Source organism: Aplidium turbinatum, chromosome 5 (assembly GCF_918807975.1).
Source record: "Aplidium turbinatum chromosome 5, kaAplTurb1.1, whole genome shotgun sequence".
NCBI lineage: Eukaryota > Metazoa > Chordata > Ascidiacea > Aplousobranchia > Polyclinidae > Aplidium > Aplidium turbinatum.
The window spans coordinates 26,943,433-26,968,483 of record NC_137476.1 but is presented as its reverse complement, the minus strand read 5'-3'; the positions used below and the strand labels follow the sequence as shown (position 1 = coordinate 26,968,483).

Sequence of the window (25,051 nt, the reverse complement as noted above, 5' to 3'; positions counted from 1 at the left end):
CACACAACAGAAGAATTAAAGCAGTTTTGTTTAATTTTATTGAAAGTTCAAAATAAAACCACTTCTTACTCTGACAGCTGAAGGATTCTTTGTCTCCTTTATTTACTCTAATCCCTTGGCTTGAATGGCCCTTGTTTATTCTGAAACCTTTCGGGCCATAATTTGATTGTCTCAACTCTCATGTTATGAGTTAATGTTTCTGGCCAAGTAGTTATCGCTTATTCGCTATCGTTATCGCTTTTCTGGCCAAGCCACATCGTTATAAGAATAATAGATAGCATCTGCTTAACTTTATCTGACAGTATTTCATTCACAGGCTTGCAATGATCACTTTGTTATTGTTTTGCTAGAGGTAGCCTACATATTCTTCTTCCGTCTCAATTTGAGGTACCGTACCGTATTAGAGATTTACTGTGCTAATCTTTTCTGTTTTTTTTTAGCAGAGGCAATTTTTACGAACTTCAAAATGACTCCTTCATTCTTTTTAGCTCCTCTTCTCTAGCTTTCTTTTTCTTTAAAAAAATCTTCACTTTCTTTTACTCTCGTCATAGGCAAAACATAACTTAAAAAAATTGCAACTTAAATCTTGTTCTGGAACCTACAGCACATTTGTTAAAAACAATAACCATATAATTGCAAATTTGCTGAGTTAAGCTAAATGATCTATTTCAGACCTTGAACTTTAAACATTTCACTAACCTAACCCATCTTCACACATGAAATGGAGGAATCCCGTCTATCTACCACTGACAGGTAGTAAAGGTGGTTGACTCGATGACCTCACGGTCCATTCCTGTCTCCTCCCGAAAGTGAAATAAACTTAAAACTAATCTGAACTTAACTACCGTACCAAAGCTAAATTGACTGAACAATGCTATAGCTTACAAGTTACAACCGACATTTTATCATTACTTCAACAGCATGAATACCGTATCATTAAACCGTCACAAATAGGCTACCGCATGGTGAGGCTCAATCTAAAAAAGTTGCAAATTAGTTTATAGGCATAACTTGTTTAATTTTTTGGCTTCACTTAGATCAGGGTTAACTTATGTCGTTTAAATCTGAGTCTCTCCGAGAATAAATTAATGTGACTGTCTTTGTTTGTTTAAACTTTAAAACGTTATCACATTTTTCCGCCCTCTAGCAACGTGCCGCCCCTGGATTTATCCACAAGATCCAATGGGTAGTTACGCCACTGCCTGCGCACAGTGACCGGATGCCTGCGCCCCACACCATTGAACAATCTCCCCGTTCTCGCTGGCATCCAACCGACTGAGCTTTGTGGCGAATAAACCATTCTGTCTCTCGGTCGACGGGCACTGGAGCCTAACCATCTTCTCCACCACAAGATCTCTGCTCTCCCAAACGAGCACCCCGTCGACTGAAATCAAGATAATTAATCGTGCCAGAACTTCTGATCAACGAAGCTGATGAAAAAACATCTCTGCGGCCACTTGGGCGGACCATAAATGGAATTCTGAACGGAAGTCAAGTGGGCTAGCACCAGAAACCATTCGTTCATTTCCTACGCCGACACATGCTCCATAAGCCTGACACTACTGGTCACAGCGGTAAACCATAATCTCTTCGTGGGAAAATTGTAACATAAGATTTCCGAATCCGTTCGTCTGTATGTATCGACCGAAAAAGAAACACTCCTTGAAACGTCTATTCAATAAGTGTATTCCTGTAAAATTAGCCCGCGGCTATCGAAATCGAGATGCAACGCCGTACACCTCTAAAAACTGTCACTACGATACAGATTACTTGGATAAAAGACGGAACTTTTGTCCAGCTAGCAAGCACTAAGCCAACAGTTAAATGTGCGGCCAACTTTCAAACAATCATTTTACGAATGACCAGAATAGATAGCAATATCTTAAACTCACATATGCAGTACTGTGACGCAATAATGAAAGACAATTATGAAGTCATTCAAATAGGTGTTTAAAGCTGATGTAATATTTCCTGTTTAAACAGGTTTCAAACTGAAACAGGCCCAAACAGGTCCAAACAGGTTTGACACAAGTCTTATGAACGATGGTGCAATTTTGGCACATTTTCTAGCAACTTCCATGACGTAATATTCAGTAGACTTGAACGGTTTTTTATATGACGTTTTATTAGGTGAACCATTGTCTGGAACAACTACAAAGACAGGCATGGGTGCGCCTCAACAGTCTTCGTGCGGGCGTCGGCTTTTCCGCTCAACCATGCAGTCATGCACCAATGGTGAATGGCCTCTTCCTCCTCCTGTGAATGTGGTGCCGAGGAACAGACCGCAGACCACATCATCAATGACTACAGGCTACCAAGACACCTAAGGGAGTGGAAGGTCTACGCGTCTTGGATGATGAAACCAAAGACTGGCCGCTCTCTAGTAGCCTTCCGGTGTAGTCCGGGAACATCATGGATTTTGGGTGGTAAAAGGATAGACCCTCGGTCCCAGAGGCTCACACGACGACGAAGCCCACGGTTAATAGGTCCACTCGCTTATTAAGCCCAATTTGGTCCATTTCTGAATTACTGAAGGTATAGGAGTGGTAGAAAATTCTCCACGCTCAATAAGCCCAAAATTGTCCGGTCCCTATGTGAGCTTAATAAGCGGGGACGATCGTATTGAAATTGATATTAAATTGCAAAGTATTTTGCGCAAAATTATATGCTTCTGAAACGTTTGGCCCGCGAAGATTCACGGTCGCGCAAACAAGTATTTACGGCCCTGTTCTAAACAAGCAGCAAAGACATATCTTTCGGAAATACACAAACTTTTGTGCATTTATCGAACAATCGCGCTCATCTCGATCAATGCTGAACGCAGTTTTAGTGCCATGAGGCGAGTAAAAACTTTGCTTCGTACCACAATGACAGACGACAGTTAACAACCGAATGTTTGTGACTATTCACAAACAGGTGATGGACACCATTGACATTGCAACACAAGGCATTATGATGCAGCAATGATCAAAGTTTAATACTTTACTATTGTACAATGTAGGCTACAATCTTTCATTTATTTTAGGTAGCTGATCCTGTGACCCTATATGTACACTACACCTTTTCCAAAATGTGGACCTTTTCGGCTCAAGGGGGGGTTACCGGGAACCCCGAGAACCCCCCCTGGCTACGGGCCTGAGTGTGTCACAGTAGGGGATAACTTTTCCAGCAACCTTTCGATTTTCATCACAACTTTGCTATTCCTCCGCTGACTTTGTTATTCATTGTGCTCATTTCAAGTCAATGGAGATTCTAAATAGTTGTATATCTTTTCGCAATTTGCATCCGGCCCGCAGCTGTTAATCTCGCAGCAATCCGGCCCTCAGAGAAAAAAGTTTGGTGACCCCTGGTCTACATTGATTAAATCGCACGAAAAACTATACTTTGTAGTAACTTTAAGTTGACGTCCTGTAAAGTTGTTACTGTGAAAAATGATGTCACCTTTTGATATTTTATCTCTGGAAACATGGACTCTTCTTGTCACAGTGGTTGTTTTGATACGGTTCGTATTCAATTGATTATTTTTGCACGTTAGAAGATGTCGATTGAACGCAATCTCTTTACAAACTGTACGAATGCTGGAAATAGTATAAGTGAACTTTGTTTTAAAGTATTTCTTCCTTACTATGAACTAGGCTACTTGTAGTTTGACGCCAGTTTAACAACATTGTTTAATGCAATATGTTTCTTTCATTGGATGGTCTGAATGGCTAGCGTGGAAGCTACACCGTTATGGTTAGCGAATCGCAACTGCTCGCTGTACTAGTGAGTGCTCAGCCTTGTGCTGATAGCCGGGAAGAACGCCCCTTTCTTCACATTGTTTAGTGCAGTGGTTCCCAACTCATGGGTCGCGACCCAAAGTTGGGTCGCCTGATAATTTTTTCGGGTCGCTTGTTTTTCAGGCATATTGTATCTTGGGCGAAAAAAATAACAATAAAATAATTTAAAACGTGAAGAGATCGATCACAAAACTGGAAAATATAAACACAAGTCATGAAGCGTTTCATGTCGAGACATCGGAAAGCTTTGTAGCATGATCGTAGTGCAAAAAGGTTTAACAATTTTCGCTTTTATTATTGTTATTATTATTATTAATTAAATGTAAACCCAACAAAAATTTCAGTCTCAAACATAAATTAACTTCACAAAGTTACGAGATATATATTGTAACGTGCACTATATGTCACGAACGCTATGTCGGACAAACTATGACAAAGTTTTCCACACGTTGGATCACGCACAGTCTGGTGTGGTAAAACGCATCAAAGACAAAGCCCCAAGTGCTGTATGGACTTATTGCTTTCTCCACAGAGGCCTTTGCTGCAAAAGAGCTGTCTCAAGAGCTGCACGAAGTGTTGAATCAGGGTTGTCAGACAGTTTTTGAGAAAAAGAGCCAAATAATGTCGAAAAATGGGCCAAACTGGGTAAAAAAGAGCCAAATTGTTCAATAATGTTAATAACGTTGCTAATAAAACATAATAACGTTACAAGATTACAACAACACAGTCTATACTCTACAAGAACAATTCCAAATCTTCATCTTCTACAGTGTTTCCACTCGAATCTTTGGCATAAACATTGTCAGCTAAACACTGTCTAAAAAATTGTAATCACTTTTCAGTCTCAAGTTCCGAAAGACATTTATTTAAATAGCTAGTTTGATAGTATGTGTCAACTGCTTCCAAAAAGAGCCAAATATTGACAACAAAGGGCCAAGGGGCCAAACAATTTTTTTTGGGGCCAACTACCTCTAAAAAGGGCCAAATTTCACAAATTTGGCCCCAAAAGGGCCAATCTGGCAAGCCTGTGTTGAATGATGTGAAGTGTGTAAACTTCATCAAAACAAGTCCACTAAATCAGCATTTGTTTTCGTCTTTGTGGATTCTGATTATTATCAAGCATTGCTGTTGCACATAGAAGTGCGATAGTTGTCACGAGGTCGTGTCCTGAAGCGAGTTTGTAATTTGCGAGAGGAGATTGCTATCTTCCTGAGGCAACAGAACTGTGTGAGATTAGCCGAAAAGTTTTTGCAAGAAGATTTCAAGGCAAAAGTTGCTTACCTTGCCGATATATTTGACTCTCTGAATTCTCTAAATTTACAGTATATATGCAAGGCAACGATTTTACGGTGATTGATCGCGCCGCAAAAGTTTCTGCTTAACACAAAAAACTCATATTCTGGAAAAGTTATGTCACCAGAGATGAGTACGATATATTTCCTTAGCTAACGCATCTGTGGCAATGAAGTTGATATTAAGCAAATGATATAATTAGACACCTGTGACAGTTTGCCAAAAAGTTTTTGCACTACTATGGAGAATCTCTAACACTTAATAACCAAAATGATTGGATAATTGATTCATTTGTTGGAAAAGATCTTCCTCACCTTTCTATCCATGTTACAGAACAGTTTGTGGACATAACGACAGAAGTAGCAAACTGTAGCCTATTTCTTTTGCGTCCTTCAAAGACAAATAGCCTACCCCAAAGATTCTGCAAACATCCACTTTTGGGCTTCCATGTACAAAGTGTATCCCACAGTTTCACAATTAGGGGTTCAAAAACAGATTCCATTTGCAACAACTTGGCTTTGTAAGATTGGATTTAGCGCCATGTGTGTATTGAAAACTGAACAGCGAAACCGGCTGGAAGTTAAAGCCGACATGCGGCTATGCCTAAGCAAAATAATGCCTCGATTTCAAAAAATCACTGACAGCAAGCCAGCACAGCTATCTCATTAGTGATTTGATAAACATATCATTTTCGGAAAAAGTTACTGCTTTTGTAGTGCTGTTTGTTTGCAACGCAAGCTTGTATGGCTTTTAAAATATTACGACAATTTGCTTGGGTCGCAAGATTTTACCGAACTGAATTTTTTTTTTAAATGGGTCGCCTTAAAAACGAGTTGGGAACCACTGGTTTAGTGCATTTTTTTCGCCAATAAAAGGAACAAATGCAAATTTAACTGATTTCGTTGCACCTACGTAACTTTATTTATAATTCTATAATTTTTACTGTTATTACTGTATTTATAGTACGGTACAATTTACTTTTTAGTTGTACCTTTTCATTATTTTTCCTAAACCGTCTTAATGTAATCAGTTTTAACGTCCTTACACTCACTACTAAGTTAATAACTTGAACGGTGTCCGACAAATTGTTCGTAAGCAATTGTTCGTAAAACAATTGTTTGTAAAATTAATTCTTCGTAAAACAATTCTTCCTAAAGCATTTTTTCGTGCATGCAGTTAAAATTTGATGTATACGAAGAAATGCTTTACGAAGAATTGTTTTACGAACAATTGTTTTACGAACAATTGCTTACGAATAATTGCTTTACGAACAATTGCTTACGAACAATTTGCCTATAACCAACTTGAACACACGCCTGCACCACCAAATTAAACTTAAACAAAAAATCATAAATAATCATTAAATATAACTTACAAATAGTGCTCGTAACTCTTTTGATTAACCATAGACAGATAAGATTTTCCCGCCCATAGACAGATAAGTTTTCGGCCATACAAATGTTTACGTTCGTAGTTTATAGATTATGTTCACTTTTAATATGTTAAATGCCGTGTGGTTGCTTGGTTTTATCTGTCTATGGTTGAAAAAAGTCACCTCTTGATGAAAATTGTATTTTGGTTAAACAGGCTATACATTTATCAACGTTGGAAAGTTCTTAAGAACCTGAACATTCCCCATGATCCCCCATCGCTAATGTGTATAGGAAACATGGGAGAACTGATGAAGAGCGTTGATGCTGTAAGAATTTGTTGGTTTATTCTTAAAAGAATTAGTATGTAACCGAGCAAAATAACAAGAAGGCGAATTGTACTCTGCGAATGAACGATGAAACTCTATAAGGCGGCTTGAGAAAGCATTAATTGTTGAAGAGAATTATTTTAAATATTGACTTTCAAATTCTTGTAGCCCAGGTCAACCTATTCTTCGAATTTGGAACTAGGTCGCTAAACATAAAAGTTTAGAGTTTCCAAATTTAATTTAGAGAAATTAATGGATTACATGTTATGTTTGTTTATAACTATTCCACCGACAAAGTTCTAATGAAAAGTAAATGTTTCTTAGCTTTGCTTATCTGTCCCTCCAACTCAAAGTATTGTAAACTTCAAACACATCCCAGTCAGCAAATCAGTCTTTTTTGACATTGATTCAATGTCTGCAGACGTTAAATAAATGTTAAAAAGGACATTTGTTAGCTGGGATTTCATCCGAGAAATATAACAGTGTATGTTTTATTATAAGGTTTATCTTAGATTTGGACCAGTCCATACAGCGTACAAAAAAACAAACATAAGTATATCTGATAACTTCGCCTTCTGGATAGGCTACGTATGTAGAGAATGGTATCGTAATAGTGCAGATCTTTTTTAAGTAGCCTGCTTAATGTACGAGCATCAAACTGGTGGCCCGCGAGCTACAAGCGCCTCACTGTGGCGTCTCTGATAAACTTGTCCAGTGTACCAATTAACAAAACTATCTCACGTAAAGTCTAAGGCAGTTGCATGCGTTCCACTGCATGAAGTGATTTCGTCATCTCTGACGTATTACTTTTCAGATATTCAATCAGGATTTAATTGATAAGAAGAAGTTTGGATACGTGTATGGGTAAGCATTAAATAAGGCCAAGCAACATAGCCTACACCCGTCAACGAGAAAAAATCAAGGATTGCACGTTAAAAACAAATGTCACGAATGTAGTATGCTCACTCAGTAGGGCTTTTCGTAAAAAATTGTTTTAAAAATTAAGTTTAATTTTAAAATAGATTTTGTTTAATAGTTTACGACTAAGAGGTTAGGTTTTGTTTAAATTTCAAAGTGGTAATAAGTTTTATTATTCCTGCTCGGCAACTCAGCAAAGGAATGAATGCAGGATAATAATGTACTCGGCTATACGGATGCGCTGACACTGTCTGCTTTGTAATGAGCTGAGAAGCAACGCTTATCCGCGATGGATAGGTCACACCGCTTTACAAAAAGTTTCTTGGTGAAAGATTTTGTTTCCAACGTGTTTTCGTTTTAAATGCCCCTAGGCTACAATGAGAATTATTCAGCAATTGTTCTCAATTTTAGGCCAATGTGTTCTGTTTTTTTGTTTTATTTTAATCTGACCGTTCTAATCGGTAAAAGCAAAAAATAAAGATAACACAGTCAAACAACTGCAGAGTGCCGTCATCAGAATATGCGTATTTACAGTACATCGCTGCTGTGGTGTGCTTTAATTGAGTGTTCAAAGGTCACCTACATAAACCAAAGCAACAACGGGAGTTGAAAGTGAAACCTTGCGTGCTTTCCAGAAAAGATATTTTAAACGTTTCTTGCTTGGTAGCTACTATATTGGATTCCAGCCTCGAATTTGCATCAGTGATCCTCACATTTTGAAGCAAATTTACATCAAAGAATTTTCTACTTTCACAGACCGTACAGTACGTATCTAGAGTAAGGTTGTTATAAAAATATCGAAAAGTTTATAAATACCGTCTAAGACTAAGTGATTGCAAAGATATTGTGCCCGTTTTCATCTGAATAAGTTAGTTAATAGAATATATTTTTTCAGATTGCAAGCTACTATACTGACGAAAAGCATTGGTTTGATTGATCTAGAATCTAGATCTAAGCATTTGTTGATTTGAGAGAATTGGATTTCTGAAAACTCATGTTAAAGTACTATTGCAGAAAACGATTGACAGCAAAGACAACAGATAGTAACATAGCATTCATTCCAGGCCTAATAACTTTTCTATCAACATCTGGTGTTGCTGGTATTGCGCCAAACTTTGAATAGAGATGGATGTTTCATAGCCCCACAAGTGCAAAAAATTTAACCACCAAAATTTAACAGTAAATAAAATAATCTCTGCCTAACTATGTGCTTTCAACAGAAATTGTGGAACCGAGTTGGTGGCAAGGAAATGAACACAACACTGGAGGTCACCAGCGGCAAGCAATGGAAGAGAATAAGGTTTGCCACTTGATGCACTATTTACAACAATCGATATGAAAATCTTAAACTTTCCAAAACAACTTGCTTCGGCAGTAGCCTACATATACTAAAATTGAAACGATACAGAGAAGATTAGCATGGCCCTTGCGCAAGGATGACACGCAAAATCGTGAAGCGTTCCATATCAAAAAAAACAAAACAAAAAAAACAAAACAAAAAAAAACTTTCCAAAACAAATCCTACTCTTGTTTGGCTTGATGGGAGCTCTATTAAAAGTAATGTATTGAAGGTAGCTACTATACTGACTCACGTCACTACAGAAAAATAGTTACGAGCCTATTTTTAAACCTGAACTATCTTAGACTCGGGACCTTAGATCTGTCATCATGTTCAGCTTATCTGTACTAGTAATCTTTTTACCGGCAGGAACACTTTAGCACCGACGTTTTCTACTCTGAAGTTGAAAGATATGATGATATTAGTTGACCAATGTTCTGACAAAATGACCAACAATCTGAAACTCATTTCGACAGAAAACGAAGGAAGGTTTTCAACCAAAGAGTAAGTGAAATTTTTTTTTTAAATTGACCTTAAATTTAGGCATTAGTAGATTTTATCGAATGCTCACTGTGTTGTAGGCTGTAAACTATTTTTATGACTAGGCCTAGGCTTTTATGACTGTGTTCAGATTTTTTTGTCATGTGAATGAAGCAGATGTGACCCCACATAAATGGATGATGATGTTGATTTTGATCATGATGTAATGTAGCCAAGCTGACATAAACTTGGCTGAACCATTACACACGTTTAACTAAAAAAGAAGCAACATTCAACACAATTAGAGCAGTTCGAAACCAATTCGTTTCTACATAACGTTAAATTAGTTTGCAAAGAATTTCGTTTCAATCAATTTTTTTTTGAACAGCCATATGTACAGACTTTCCAGATTGTTTTTAGTTAGCTACAGTTTGATACACGCCACTATCAACAATTCGGACAGTAGGCCTACCTATTATTTCATGAGATGGAGTTCTAACTTATGCACCCAAATGATGAAAGTGGTAGGTAGGCCTAGGTTAATTTTTTGCATAGCGCTGGCAGTGTAGGCCTATCTACATTTTAGTGTAACGATCGAGATATTTAAACTGTTTGAAACATTGAGAAGTGCTCCGTTAAAAGCGAACTATTATTGTATTGCATATTAAGTAGCATATATGTAAGAAGTAAAATTTTTTTACAGTTTGTTTGGAAACTTTTCGATGGACGTCATATGTTCGGCAGCCTTCAGCGTGAATGTGAATTGTCAGGTAGACCCAGTAGCCTACATTCGTGGTACTAGTTTAACATAGCCTAAATGACATTTAGGCCTAATGTTGCAATAGGCTACTTCATATCGTCGCAGTTAGCCAAAGTTTTGTTACTACCTAAAATGTTTATCTTAGCATTTGTGTAACACTGTAACAGTGCCTCTGATTTGCTTATGTGTTAAAATTGAAGTGCACCTGATTCTGAATAAATCGTAACTTATGCTGGATTGGCTACCAGACTCCAGAATAGAAAAGAAATTGATCCTGATAACTTTAAAAAAACAAGAAATAGACCTACATTGCTATTGTGGCAGAAAATAAATCAATAAATTTGCTCTTCTTTTAACAAATTCTGTTCATTTACCTCGATCTACCATCGCTTAATTGTCTAGCGCTGGTTTATTGTGGTTCCAGAAAATGGCTGTTAGCTACAATCTTGTTTTGTTCGTCATTCAGACCTGCGCTATTGCGTTGTCTCTACTTTCAGATATGAAAAACGAAACACATAACACAAAACAAGTTTTATGACAGGGCCGTGTGAGCACCATCTCGGGCCCTCCCTCGAAATTCACTGGTAGCCTAGGCCCTTATGTTTAGTGATGGCTCTTAAAAATAGAACAAAAGAGCGTTAGGTTATGGCCGCAAACTCTTTCAATGTAGGGGAAAAAATTTACATTTATAATTTCAGCAAACCGTAAAAAAAGCTTAGGCTAATGTATTTTTTAGAAAAAAAGTAAAAATGTCGACAATACAAGATTTGGAAGAAGACAAAGAGTTCTAACAAAGCAACATTTACACGACATATGGACAATACAAAACGTGATGTCCAAAAAAGCAAAGCACTATATTGGGTGTGGGGGTTTGCCTGGAAGAAGTAAATACGCCCTTGTATTAAGCTATTGATTTTTAAGCTTTTGTAGCAGCTTTTTTTCTTTTTTTAAACAGTTAAGAACATTAAGCAGACTAAAATCGGTGTGCCTCCTCGGCCGGAGGCACGGGAGGCGGTTAACGCGGCCCTGATGACAATCTACACTTATATTTTCACATCCATAATTATACACCATTTAAGTTTAGGCAATCCTGCGATAGGAAAGCGACAGCGCATGGCCAACGGAAGTCAAATAGGCTATTCTGCATCATCGTTGATTGCGTTGTGTTGATTAAGAATTTATTTTACCAGGATACCAGTAGTGACGTCGTTGGCAAATCAAAAAAGTTGTTTGAGAGGTCGATCTTTTCAAGCCCTGCCGCTCTTTTATTTGGTAAGCAACGAAGCATATCAAGTCATTTTATTTTTCGTCATTGAGACGTCCGGGACAAACATCAAGCTAGAAATTGGTTCAGCATTTTGCTGAACATCAAGTTGTAAAATCGAAATCGTTGGAAAACCACCGATTTCGAACTTATACGAAGTTTAATATTGTGAACTTAAAGGTAAAATTGGACAAATTGGACTTTGTCTTATTCATTTCAACTCCAATAAAAAATGATCAAATGTGCTGCCCTGGTCGAAAATGAGAATTTGCTTTGACGGAATTGATCTGTTGTATAGATTTGAGCTGTCGTTACAAATATGTTTCGCTTCTATTTTTTAGTTTTGTTTCCATGGACCGAGCGGATTGCGGAAATGTTCAACTATTCCATATTTGGTCAAGATTTCTTAAATTATTACAAGAGTTTGCTCAACGCTATTATTGCTGGGAAGAAAGGCTCTGAAAATCAGGCAAGCGTTGCGCAGAAAATGCTTTAGCTTTTTGCCAAACACCTTTTTTCGTGTAGCTTATCCAGACGTAAAAGAAATGTATTTTCGGTGGACGTTATTCATTGATAGGCCTAACTGGTTCGATATTGGGAGCCTAGACATTGTTCCGTCCTGTAACCTATGCAGTAGCCTACAGCGCATTAATCAAGATTTTTTAAAGACTTTTTTCCCTTTCCAGAGAGTGGACATTTTGCAGCAAATGTTGAAACACGAAATCACAGACAAGGAGGCAAAAAACGAACCCATTAAAGGTGACCAACCGACCCTACATAATTTATAGAACAAAGCAATATCCAGATCGTTTTGTTATGAGAGCCAAACTCCTTAGCGGAAAAGCTGGAAATTAACAATTAGTTTCACATCTTTCAAACAACGGTGCTAGCATGATTTCTTTTGCTTTTCTTTCTTGGTGGTCGTAGGTTGCCGCAAGGTTCAGAAGAAGGAGAAACTTGATGTCGTCAACTTTAGCGACTACTGTTTTACGTTAGCGCGTTGGGCTCGCAGTCGAGAGCCTGCATGTTCGACTCCAGCCACCCGCACTTGCTGTTGTTTCTCTGGGCAAGAAACTTTACGATAATTGCCTCTACCCAGTGATCGATTTCGAGTAATGGGTAATACCAATTTTAAATCATAAGTAGAGTAGACAACCGGAAACAGATATTGCAGTCGGCTGCAGCGTGGGTCGGTGTACGTCGGAAGGCTTACACCGATGCATAGCGCTCAAGTCCGCTTTCCCGCAATGCAGGATAAAGATAATAAAACAAAATATACAAACACTGTCTTACGTTCTCACCAGTGTCTTACGTTTCTCAAGAAATAACTAATCCCTTGAGCTTAATATTTTTAGGCCTGACACGATCTGAAATCATAGGCAACTCTGTACTGATGATGCTTGCTGGGTACGAAACGACAGCAATTACAATCACATTTCTTGCTTACTGTCTTGCCATGTACAAAGAAGCCCAAGAGAAAGTTCGAAACGAAATAAAAAGAATTGTTGAAAAACATGTAAGAAGCAAATCGGCTAAGAGATGAATACAACTGTTAGTCCTGGTTTATTTTGGATATAGACTTTTTAGCTTATAGGTTACAGAACTACACGTAGACGTAGGCTATGCATAACTTCCAGTTTGTTGGACGAGCTTTGAAAGTAGGATACGTGTTTTAAATTTGATTTCAAACAGGGTGGCTTGACCTTTGAAGCTGTGAACGATCTCAAGTTTTTGGATATGTGCATGAAGGAATCTCAAAGGCTTTATGGTGCCCTTCCCAGGTAAGACGCTAAAAAATTGATATTTTGCATAAAGGTTAAAAGTGTGATGACTGATGATATTATGTAGGTTTGATGATTTTTTTCCCTTAAGAGTGGCAAGTTGCATTGTGTTTTCAACATGCATAAAGATGGCTGTTAAAAGTGCATGATGCCGATTTTTTTCATGTGTGAAGGAGTATGCGACACTGCAGTAAAGACATCACGATCGACAATATACATATCCCAGCTGGAATGCAAGTAGAGATTCCTATTTACGGAATGAACCATGACGAAGAGTATTGGGACTCGCCATGGGAATTTAAACCTGAAAGGCAAGAACCATTTGCTGAATCATAATCCAGCCAAACAATCAGTCCTCTTTTGCAATGATTTAATGATTTAAAAAAAGCTGCAGACCTTGCCTCAATGTAAAAGAACTGGTTGTTTGTCTAGGAATGTTTTCAAGATATAGGCCTAAAGCCACAGAAATTAAATATGGGACTGACAAGGACTGACAAGATATGACAAGTTTATCCTCTCAAAGAACAGCAGTTGGGTAAAGGTTAAAATAAAGATAAAATCTATACCATCTCAATCAAAGTGAAGTGTTTCACTGCTGTGTAAACCCTTTCTTGTAGGCATTTGCAGAATAAACCCACTTTCAGCTGAAGCAATCTTTGAAAAATGAATTTACAAGTTGCCGCCATTTTTTTTTTTTGGAAACCAAAGTTACAAAGTATTTCTCAACCAAACCAAACTCAAATTTTAATTCAAGATCGTAATTTTCAGATTCGAAGACATGAGTAAAATTGATCCGGTCATTTTTCAACCGTTTGGTGTAGGTCCTCGCAATTGCATTGGCATGAGGCTTGCTATACTTGAAGTGAAAGTTGCTATTTGCAAGATTCTTCAAGATTTTGATCTCAGTGCATGTGATGACACTCCGGTGAGTTATGTTAAGCTGGCACACTGTAAATAAGCACAGATTTGTATTTTTAAATTTACTTAAAAATTACTACAAGAAAATGCAGATGTGAAGTATTATTGCATGTGAATGTTAGCTGGAAGAAAAAAATGAGCCACACGAAAAGTAGAAAATGGCTGCATGATTCCCGCGGCCCGCCCATTGCTCACCCCGCTTAGGGATGGTTAAAAACATTTTTATTCGTTTTATTTTTTTGCTTTTTATACTATTTCCTATCGTTTTATACATCTTTTCAAGGACCGTAGCAACTGTTTTTATTTATCATAACAAAAAAATGCAAAAGAAAGTGTTGAGTTACAGCTGCCATGTTAATAGTCAACCTCCTTTGTTGCTTGTCGTAATTTCTTTTATTTGTTTGTTTATATCTTTTATTCCAGTCATTTTTTTCATTGTATAGCCTATTATGATGAGTATTATGATGTTCCTTAAAGTCTAATTATTGGTGAGTCTACAAACTACTCGGCTGATACAGGTTAATTTATCAATAAAAAAAGTAGACAGTGCCACTAAATTGACAAAATCAAGCTCTTTCAATTTCAATTTAATAAACTTGAATTTGCCAATTTTAGTGTGATACTGTATACTTTTTTTGATAATTTATCACACTAAGCATGCTTTTGGATCATTGGTGAAGTTAAAAAAGATTTTAATGAAAAGTTTAGTTACAAAGTTTTATTTTGGCAACTTATCAATGTCTTGATCATTTCGGAACAAATATTTCACAAAAGTAAACATACAAATTTAGTTTCAACATTTAAATTTTAGACAGACTGTTGGTGCAATAAAAAAACGATCTTTTTTTATTATTTTTCTTCAAAAAAATACATGTTTTAAAAAAAACAAAAAACAAGAACAACAAAAACGGCTCACATCTCTATCCCTGCTATAAGATTTAGTAGATGAATTATTTGGTTTAAAATTTTAAGAAAGTTATTAGCAATAGGTTTGAATTTGAGTGAAACATTCACCCATAGTCTATTATTGTTACAGTTGTTTCTTACTTTACGCAGGCACCACCGCTTGATGTGACATTGAAAGCAAGCATGCGACCAAAGAAAGAGATCTTTCTGAAAATCCAACCTCTGGAAGCAAATTGAGCTAGCCTTGACCCTGGTGGATCTTTGCAGCTAAATGATATACAGATCGGCATATCAAGTTGTAAATATTTGAAGTGCAAATAATTACAATTTGGCGATGTCTTTAATTAAGTGGCATTTCATCGCTTTGTTTTTTTCTTATAACGTTGTGTGTTTGAAATTAACCTTCGATTCCATTTCTGAAAAAGTTTTTTAAGTATATTTAATCTTTTGACAAGTAACACAAAACTTTTATTTGTCTTGGCATCATACAGTACATGACCAAGCGTTTACCCGCATATGCATAAACAATTGAGTACGCAAGAGAGGCGATCGGGCTACAGTATGTTCCCCTCTTCGAAACTTTCTTTGAAGATTAAATTTTAAACCAGCGATGCGGCTGCTTTCAACGAAGTCGCCGAGTTTCTTTGCCTCATTTTCGATCAAATTATTTGCTTTCAATCCACAATTTATCCGAAGTAACCTCAGCTTTTGCAAATTCGGAAATTGGTATCGTAAATGTACGCTGAGTATGGTCATCCTATCCTGGCTTTAATTTTATAAGCTAATGAGCGTTTTTCTAAAAAGAAGGAATGTTCCCTTGAAGGAAATCCTGCGTACGCCCTTGCGCACAAATGTTAATTTAGCAAGTGTGACAAGCTCAATACAGTATCTCAATTATGGAAAAGTAAAATATTCGCAATTTTTCTCGATGAGCAAGTTGTTCATTTTGTTACAGTTACTGTTCTGATATTGGCAGAATACGTAAATGTTGTACATTACACGTTCCGAACTCTACTTAAATGCCATGCCACGATGTATTCTTGGTGTTGTGCAAGGTTGTTGATGATGCTCTGACAACCCTTCCTGTCAATACGCTGCTAACTGCATGCTTTCTTTTTCATAATTTGCTGGAAAAACTCTGTATGGACATTTACCTAACCAGCAAATCAGTTGTTTGCCACATTGATTTAACATATGCAGACGTCGAATCAATGTAAAAAACAACTGATTTACTGGCTGGGTAGTCATAAAATCTACAAAATCAATAGTCTCAGAAAGGTCAATCAGTTGAAAAAAACAGTTTCAGAAACACTAAGGTTCGTAAAATTCGGAAGATTAATTTATTTTATCGTAAGCATGACATGCTTTTGCATCAAACTGACCACAATCTAAGGACTTCGCAACAGACGAAAATATCGGAAAATAAACTTGACTTGTGGTTTCGAAATGAATTGGCTTGCAGTTGGTTTTCTTCACTTGAGTTTACTTGTTCAAGTAAATTGACTTGATTAATGCTTTCATTTTTTTGTCATATTTTCATCTCAGTGGTTGAAGATTTAGGCTCACAGTAGAAGGGAATCAAACAAAAGAATATTGCTGAAAGACAGTTGCTTGCTCAGGGTAGGTATCGAACCGGCGTCCTTTCGAAGTCGTGTAGGCGCTCTTATCGCTGTCATGCAGCCAACCTGCTTTCGTAGATTTACATGAAGAAAAACAGACCGAGAAACTAAGATTCCCTTTAGTCTGCTGCCCTATGGTCCAAGGCAATGCAGTAGGGTAGACTGGGGTAAAGAGCCCCCCTTAAGGACAAAACGACATAACTCAGCACATTGATTTGCTAAACCAAGAGTTTTTATGTTAAACTGCGTAAGAAATGCAACTGAATGAAAAGCGTTTAGTTATGTGGCTGCAGCATTCACATTTTTAAGAAAAAAATTAAAAAATATATTTTTAGTCAAAGGGGCTTCTTACCCCGCAGCTGGGGTAAATAGCCTATAGGGAGGCGCTTTACCCCATAATGATACGTCATACTGCAATTTATTGCAATCTACATAAACACTGTTTTTTGTAGTATTTTGTTCATCCCTTTATGATAATCCTGTTGTAGGCCAATATTCTATTCATTATTGTCGTTTAATTTTCGGGACAAAGGATGTTTGGATGTGTAATAAATAAAAATGGACTATTTCATAAACATACGAACAAGAGTATGAAGTAGGCCTACTGTAGTGGAATTCGTGGGCTAACTATTTTTAAAGCACATGAAAAGTAATACTTCATTCACTTAAAATGGCAGCCTACAGTACAGAAATTATTTGTTGATAAAAAAAAGTCTCTCTCAACATTAAAATGATGCAAGTCTTATGGAAAATGGATTCAGTGTTAACAATGACAAGCCAATAGGCAACATGATTAAAGTCGGATTCTAGTTGTCTTCGTCATCTGAATCACAGTTTTGACATCTAGTGTACAATGGTTCTCCAGGTGTGCATTCTTCATGGGCCCACAACCGGCATGAAACACATTGGATCCATCCTTCACCTGGTCTGCTATTACAAAATGGCTCTCCACACCAGTGGCTCCGAGAGGGGGGGGGGAAGTCGGGCCAGTTTACCCCCTAGCAAAACATTGTAAAGGAAAAACGAGTAGTTTTTTGTTTTTGTACTTTTGAGGGGGGCCCATTTTTAGTACTAAAGTAAAAACGTACCGACTAAATAATTAACAAGTTCTTAAATGAAGTGCGTAGTTCCAAGTATTTCTCAATCATTGCAAATGCCACTCTCGATGCTTCTTATCAAGAACAAATCATTTTCGTGTTAAGGTAGGCGATGTTGAACAGCTTCAAGACGTAAAATCTGAAGCTGAAATGATTTCTGTATCACTGAACGGTTTCGATTGTATTGATAGTTTCAACTTGAAAACTGGCGCTGTTTTAGCTAAGAGGGAACTATTTTTGCTTGACAACTGAACCTTAACTTCAAAATCTGCGTTGGACAGGCATAGGATGTTGTAACTTTATCTCCTCCGCCTGCAGCAGATTGCGCATCAACATGAGTTATTTGCTTCCAAGAGTGGCGATTTTGATTCAGCTCGCCCAGTGTCGCCAAGTTGAGTCCGGTCCATGGTTAGATGTCGTCTTGCCATCGTTTTGGTTGTCTGCTACGTTTTCTTTTTCCTTCTACTTTTCCTTCTGTGCAAACTTTGCTGATTCCGAATTGTGATCTTTTAGAGTGGTCGAACAGTTTTAAAACTTTTGATTTTATTAACTTATTACCTCAATTGGATGTAATTTTTGTCATAGTTAAAAGATGGTCTGTTTTCGTGTGGTCAAGTAGACTTTTGGTGGTCATGCTTCTCATGATGTGATTTTGGAAGGTAGTGAGTTTTTTCTTTATTTGAGTTTTTGTGTTTATGGATGTTGTTGCTTAAATCTAGTTGGAATTCATAATGTTGCCTACGGACAGTGTTGTTCAAATGTCTTATCATTTTTGGAGTAATTGATTTATCTGTAAGCTTGTGGCATCTTTTAAGTTATAGCCCAGTCAGAGGAAAAATTCTGAAAAATCTAAAGAAAGCTGTCCTGTCATCTTGCAAAGAAAACTGACTTCGAGAATATGTAATCAAGGCGTGGTGCAGTCAAACCCAATGCTTTACATTACCCTTTTTGCAATTGGAGCTCTAAAGACGTTTCTTAAATGCATCAAGTTGGAACCAACAAGAGCTTGGCCGGAAGCTGAGTCAATGCTAAAGTAGCCTACAACTAGCAGTTTTAAATTTGTGACTGCTTTGCATTATGTGGGTTACGGTCCTAAACAAGATTCACTGATGAATTTAATGAAATTAAAAGAAGATGTAATCTAAGTAAGAGAAAGCTGAGAAGAGTAGGCTACTACTCGCAAGCTAAAGTTGCAGTGGCAATTATAAATTTAAAAGAAAATAACTTTGTTTTCCTGAGGACAGAACGATTTTATAACTCCACTTAACTAGCTGAATCATTCGAAGGAAATGTATTCTACCGTACATTGCAAAGGATTCGATAGTTGTTGAAATTGACAAATGTATCAACAAACTTAAACATATCGTCGATGAATTTGAAATTCCATGAAAATTTCATCGTATGTCTGTTGTGCAGTTGCGGGTATGTGCGACAAATTTAAACCATTTGTAGGCTACAACAATGACATTTTTCAAGACATTTTGGATGAGTGGTACTTTTGACAGAAAGCCACACAGCAAACTTCAGCTGCAAACCAGAACGAACCACCCCATAATCTCTACACAAGGAATCATTGATTGCAACTTTCGAAAGGTTTTTCCAAATAGTTTTGTTATGATTTTTTTTGTGTAGCCTACTGGTAGCTACATCCAACGGTTGTGCTTTGAGAACACGGTTTTAACAATTACTGAAATTTGTAAAGAATTGTTTGCGCTCCAGTAGGCCTATGACGCAAAACCGATTGACAAGCCTAACTATAAAAGCCTAAGTATACTAGTAGGCTACATGTTGTGGATCAATTCAGACGTCGCAAAATTTTATCATTTGATGCTGTGATCCGTAACTTTGCATTGCAAAAAGTCCAGAAAGGGTTGAATTAAATCAGGGATGTCCAAAGTCCGGCCCGCGGGCCAACTCCGGCCCACGAGACGTTTTTGTATGGCCCGCGCCTGTTGTTGTACAATGTGTTATTTTTGGCCTGCAGACATACAAAAATCATATAAATTCAACTTGCAGTTTTCAGTAAAATTATTGTGGCTGTTGGCCGCGAACACTTAGCCTATTATCAAATCTGGCTCGCGTGGGAAAAAGATTTGACACTCATGAATTAAATACTTGGTTGAACTATTTTCCCTGCCTGTCGGCCTATTGTGTGTTTACAAGGCTTTCTAGACAAAATAGTTTGCCTCAATGGCAATTTTGCTTCAAGTGTGATCCAGTGAGTATACATTGGTGATTTTTACATTGAACGAAGTTCTTTTTATGCTGAGGAAAGTAGGGTAGGCTAATTTCAGCTTAACACGAACATGCAATGCAATATTTGCTAAAAAATATTATGGGGCCCATTTTTCGTGTTGTTTCCCGACCAGTGCTGACTTCTCTCGGAGGCCCTGCTCCACACACGAGGCATGGCCATTCTTCATCCTCTGAACTTTCATCAACAGTGTTTTTCTGGACGGACAATTTTTGTTTCTTGCTTCTTTGTTTAAATACGAGCTGCTTTCTTTTTTGCATATTCACCTTTGGCCTACTTGCACCAGTTTTTTGCTTTTCTTTCAGCAAGTTTTTGTAAGGGGAAGATGTTAGGAGATTCGACTGCTGCGGGACACGTGTTCGTGTGCGTTTGGTTATAGATTTTACAGGTTTGCATAATTCAAACAGCGTTCGTTTGGCTGTAACAATGTTGATTGCTAGTGATCGTGCATCTTCACGTGAAGAGGAACATGGCACATCATTCAGGTTCCCTGCTATTGTATCGACATCGTTGAACCTTGCTTGTTGTTCTTCGTCTGATGCCGACATTTCTGGATGCTGTATGCTATCTTCTTGATCATGTGTTGTGTCTTCTCTTTGATGGCTGGCTGTTTGTCGTTGTGGCTCTTCATCTGTACCGACGGAAGCAGATTGCTCTGGATGTTGTTGACCTTTAGAAAGAGATAAATTTGGAGTAACAGAAAAATCGTTTTGATGGCATTCTACAAAGTTTTCTAGGTGTGGTTCTGGCTCATCAGTAAGAGCAGATGCAGCAAAGTTATCATCGCAGAAGATGTCGTCGTTAAAGGGCCAAAGACCACATGTCCTAAAGCCATTAACTGACTTCTCAATCGTAGCTGATTTATTATATGCCACTGCAAATATTTTGGCAATCTCAAAGAAGCTGATTCTTTTTCCTTGATTGGCAACCATCCAAGTGTCGGCAGAAGCATTATACGCGCTTTTCAAAGATTTGAAAAATGTTCTATCCAACGACTGCATTTTGTGAGAGCAATGAGGTGGAAGAGTGAGAAGTTCAATCCCAATAGAACGGGAGAACTCTATAGCTGCAAGTGTTTTGTGGCTGTGATGACCATTAAGTATGATGATGTGTTTTTCCTCCTGTGATGGTTTTGCAATTGTAGCAAAGAGTTTCAGCCATTTCAAAAACGCTTGCTCGTCGGTCCAACCACTATCCGTACAATGGCCAATTGCTCCAGCAGGTGCCTCGTTCATGAGAGCATCCACCATGCGCTTTCTGGGAAATATAAACATTGGGGGTATGTACGATCCTGCAGCATTCGTGGCACATATTACGGTTACGGTCTTCCCCTTTTCTCCACTAGTTATTTTGCCCACTTCTCTGGCACCTTTGGTAGCAATGATGTTTGCAGGCTTGTGAACGTTAGATATCCCAGTCTCATCCATGTTCCAGACACGCGTTGGGCTGTATTGGTGGCTAGTTAGCACACTGCGGTAAATGTCAAAAAATTTCTTTACTTGTGGTTTATTAAACCCTACAGCTCTGGCGATATTAGTGGCTTCAGGTTTGCGGATCGCCAGTTCCGGATGTCGAGACATAAATCCATTAAGCCAGTCTGGACCAGCCATTTTCGTTTCTGTATTAAACCTATGTTTAATGTCCATCTGGGTAGCATAATCATAAGCAAGGCGACGAACGTCTTTCGTTGTGAGGCCAAATAATGCTTTTTCCATAGACTGGATTTTCGAAACAAGCTCAGTCTCGTACTCATCGGGAATGTCTGACCGGAACCTACTGGTCACAGCGGTAAACCATAATTTCTTCGTGGGAAAATTGTAACTTAAAGTTCCCGGATCCTTTCGTCTGCATATAATGACCGAAGAAACACACACTTGAACTTCTTTTCAAACAGTGTATTTATGTAAAAATTAGCCCACGGCTACCAAAAACGAGGGGGTGCAACGCGTACACCACTTAAACTGTCACTACACAACAGATTACTTGGATAAAAGACGGAACTTTTGTCCAGCTAGCAAGCACTAAGCCAACAGTTAAATGTGCGGCCAACTTTCAAACAATCATTTTTACGAATGACCAGAATAGATATCAATATCTCAAATTCACGTATGCAGTACTGTGACGCAATAATGAAAAACAATTATGAAGTCATTCAACAGGTGTTCGAGCTAGTGAACCAATGCATTCATGTTTAAACAGGCCCAAACAGGTCCAAACAGATTTAAACAGGTCTGACACAAGTCTTATTAACGCTGGTGCAATTTTGGCTCATGTTTTAGGAATTTCCATGACGTAATATTCAGTAGACTTGAACGGTTTTTATATGACGTTTGATTTGGTGAAAATTGTCGGGAACATAGCGGCCCCTAGTTATGACAGTCTGACATGGCATAACTAAAAAGAATTGACGACAATTGTGAGCCAATGAATAAAAACACATGATACACTAATTGTTTGAATCACTCACGTTCAAGTTAATACGCAAATACAAAGGGCATGCAAAGAATGAACAGCAATAAGAATAAACACGATGATACATGAAATTGGTACCATAGGTACACGCTAAATTGACGCTATATACAATTGTTGCGATAATAACCGACTGTTCTGGGCTCAGACAAGGGTCGGCCACCGCAGACAAAACCAGGCTCAAACCCTAACACTTAGGTGTTCTTTACGGGGGCGAGGCACGAAATATCCCTCAACACGTAGTCTACTTTTACTTTCCCCGTACTCTCATCATAGTTGCAGACGGCAACTTTGGCTCTACGAACCACAGGCTTCCCTTTCCTAATTTGTGGAACTACCTCATGCACCCTCCCAAGTTGATACTTCCCACGTTTACCAATGTCTTGGAGAGAACCTACCACTACAAGTTGACCAGGCTCCAAATTCTCGGCCATTTTTAGCCATTTTTTCCGGCCCTGAAGACCTGGCAAGTAAAAATCGATCCATTTACTCCAAAACTGCTGAGAAAGTGACAAATTGAACCGATAATCCCTTCTTAATTGGTCACGATCATGTGGTTGCCCAACAGCACAGTATGGGTCTAAGTATGGGGTCAAAAGTGAGGCAGGGGTGATGACAGTAAAATCCCTAGGGTCGTCACTCAAAGGTACCAAAGGGCGTTCGTTCACGATCCGAACGGCACTGCCTGTGTACGTAAGCAGTTCAATAAAATTGGGCTTACGAATTGAAGAGTCCAAAATGTGAAAAAATGCAATTTTAAATTGTTTAACCATTGCCTCCCAGGCGCCACCTTGCGCCGGAGCATACGGGGGTATAAATTCCCAGTTTATCTCTCTCTGTCTCAGGGCGTTGTGAAATTCAGCTGATTCTATCAACTCGGGTAACTTCTTAGATGCTGCCTGAAAGGTACTTCCATTATCGGAATAGATAGCATTAACCTGCCCACGTAAATCTGTAAACCTTGTAAAGGCAAGTAAAAAATCACTCAGCGACAATGACGTAACCAGCTCAACATGAATAGCGCGAGATGCCATACATGTGAATAAGAGTCCCCAAGCTTTTTTGTGACTCCTACCTTCAACAAATGTCAATGGTCCAAGATAGTCTAAGCCGCAATCAAAAAAGGGTTTCCTATGGGCAGTTGTGCGAGACAAAGGTAAATCAGACATGAGCTGCCTTATAGGCCGAGCTTTCTCAATCGCACATACACCACAATCATTAAGATACCTCTTCACGGAAGCATTACCATTAGCGATCCAAAACTTCTGTCGCGTAGACAACAAAGTGTGCTGTACTCCACAGTGCGCATTTCGATTATGATGCGACAGTACAACAAGCCTAGTGAAGGGGTGTTTCGAAGGCAAAACAATCGGATGCTTTGCTTCTAAGTGCTTCTTAGCCTACCAACTACAAACTTCGTCTTTTATTTTTTTTTTGCTTCTAAGTGCTTCTTGGCCTACCAGCTAACAAATTCGTCTTTTATTTTTTATGCTGCCTGTGCTTCCGTACAAACACTAGCCAGAGAATCGTCTTTTATTTTTTATGGTCACAGCGGTAAACCATAATTTCTTCGTGGGAAAATTGTAACTTAAAGTTCCCGGATCCTTTCGTCTGCATATAATGACCGAAGAAACACACACTTGAACTTCTTTTCAAACAGTGTATTTCTGTAAAAATTAGCCCACGGCTACCAAAAACGAGGGGGTGCAACGCGTACACCACTTAAACTGTCACTACACAACAGATTACTTGGATAAAAGACGGAACTTTTGTCCAGCTAGCAAGCACTAAGCCAACAGTTAAATGTGCGGCCAACTTTCAAACAATCATTTTACGAATGACCAGAATAGATATCAATATCTCAAATTCACGTATGCAGTACTGTGACGCAATAATGAAAAACAATTATGAAGTCATTCAACAGGTGTTCGAGCTAGTGAACCAATGCATTCATGTTTAAACAGGCCCAAACAGGTCCAAACAGATTTAAACAGGTCTGACACAAGTCTTATTAACGCTGGTGCAATTTTGGCTCATGTTTTAGGAATTTCCATGACGTAATATTCAGTAGACTTGAACGGTTTTTATATGACGTTTGATTTGGTGAAAATTGTCGGGAACACCTACCTAAAGCAACACACCCAGGTTTCTCTACTTTCCCGTCCCTGTGTCGTCGTAGCGTCCGAGGTGAAATGCCATAAGCTTTCGCCGTTGACTTTAAAGCACCGCCTGCTTTAACTGCTGCAAGAGCCCTCTGCAAATCGTCTTCTGTGTAAGAAGCTCGCAATGTTTTACGCTTGTAAACACGTGGCATTTTATAGAGATTGCGACTTTACAAATTTAATATAGACTATGTTCGTTACATGAAGACGATATCCTAAAACAAATACAACATCTGTTTCTATGTATATGTATTTAGTTTTGGGGTAAAAAGCCTACTGCACTGGGGTAAAGAGCCCACAGTGGGCCTTTTAC

The 25,051-nt window shown here is 38.3% G+C and overlaps 1 protein-coding gene and 1 pseudogene across 1 annotated transcript; both read left to right on the top strand.

The window, feature by feature from the left end:
- Positions 1 to 3,389: 3,389 nt before the first annotated feature.
- LOC145770506 (cytochrome P450 3A25-like) lies at positions 3,390 to 16,657 on the top strand. Its single transcript, XM_082582171.1, has 15 exons — positions 3,390 to 3,502; positions 6,660 to 6,771; positions 7,586 to 7,635; positions 8,357 to 8,453; positions 8,910 to 8,989; positions 9,398 to 9,532; positions 10,212 to 10,278; positions 11,459 to 11,540; positions 11,874 to 12,001; positions 12,219 to 12,291; positions 12,888 to 13,048; positions 13,225 to 13,313; positions 13,487 to 13,624; positions 14,082 to 14,238; positions 15,288 to 16,657. Exons 1-15 carry the CDS (start codon positions 3,432 to 3,434, stop codon positions 15,372 to 15,374), a joined length of 1,527 nt encoding a protein of 508 aa, XP_082438297.1. The 5' UTR covers positions 3,390 to 3,431; the 3' UTR covers positions 15,375 to 16,657.
- On the top strand, positions 9,064 to 9,160 carry LOC145771437 (U6 spliceosomal RNA; annotated as a pseudogene).
- Positions 16,658 to 25,051: the final 8,394 nt, after the last annotated feature.

Excerpts from the sequence above, each read along its gene's own strand:
- LOC145770506 (XM_082582171.1), top strand. The coding sequence starts at position 3,432 with ATGATGTCACCTTTTGATATTTTATCTCTGGAAACATGGACTCTTCTT. Across the intron at positions 12,002-12,218 it reads AGAAAGGCTCTGAAAATCAG|AGAGTGGACATTTTGCAGCA; the intron begins GCAAGCGTTGCG and ends TTCCCTTTCCAG. Across the intron at positions 14,239-15,287 it reads GTGCATGTGATGACACTCCG|GCACCACCGCTTGATGTGAC; the intron begins GTGAGTTATGTT and ends TACTTTACGCAG.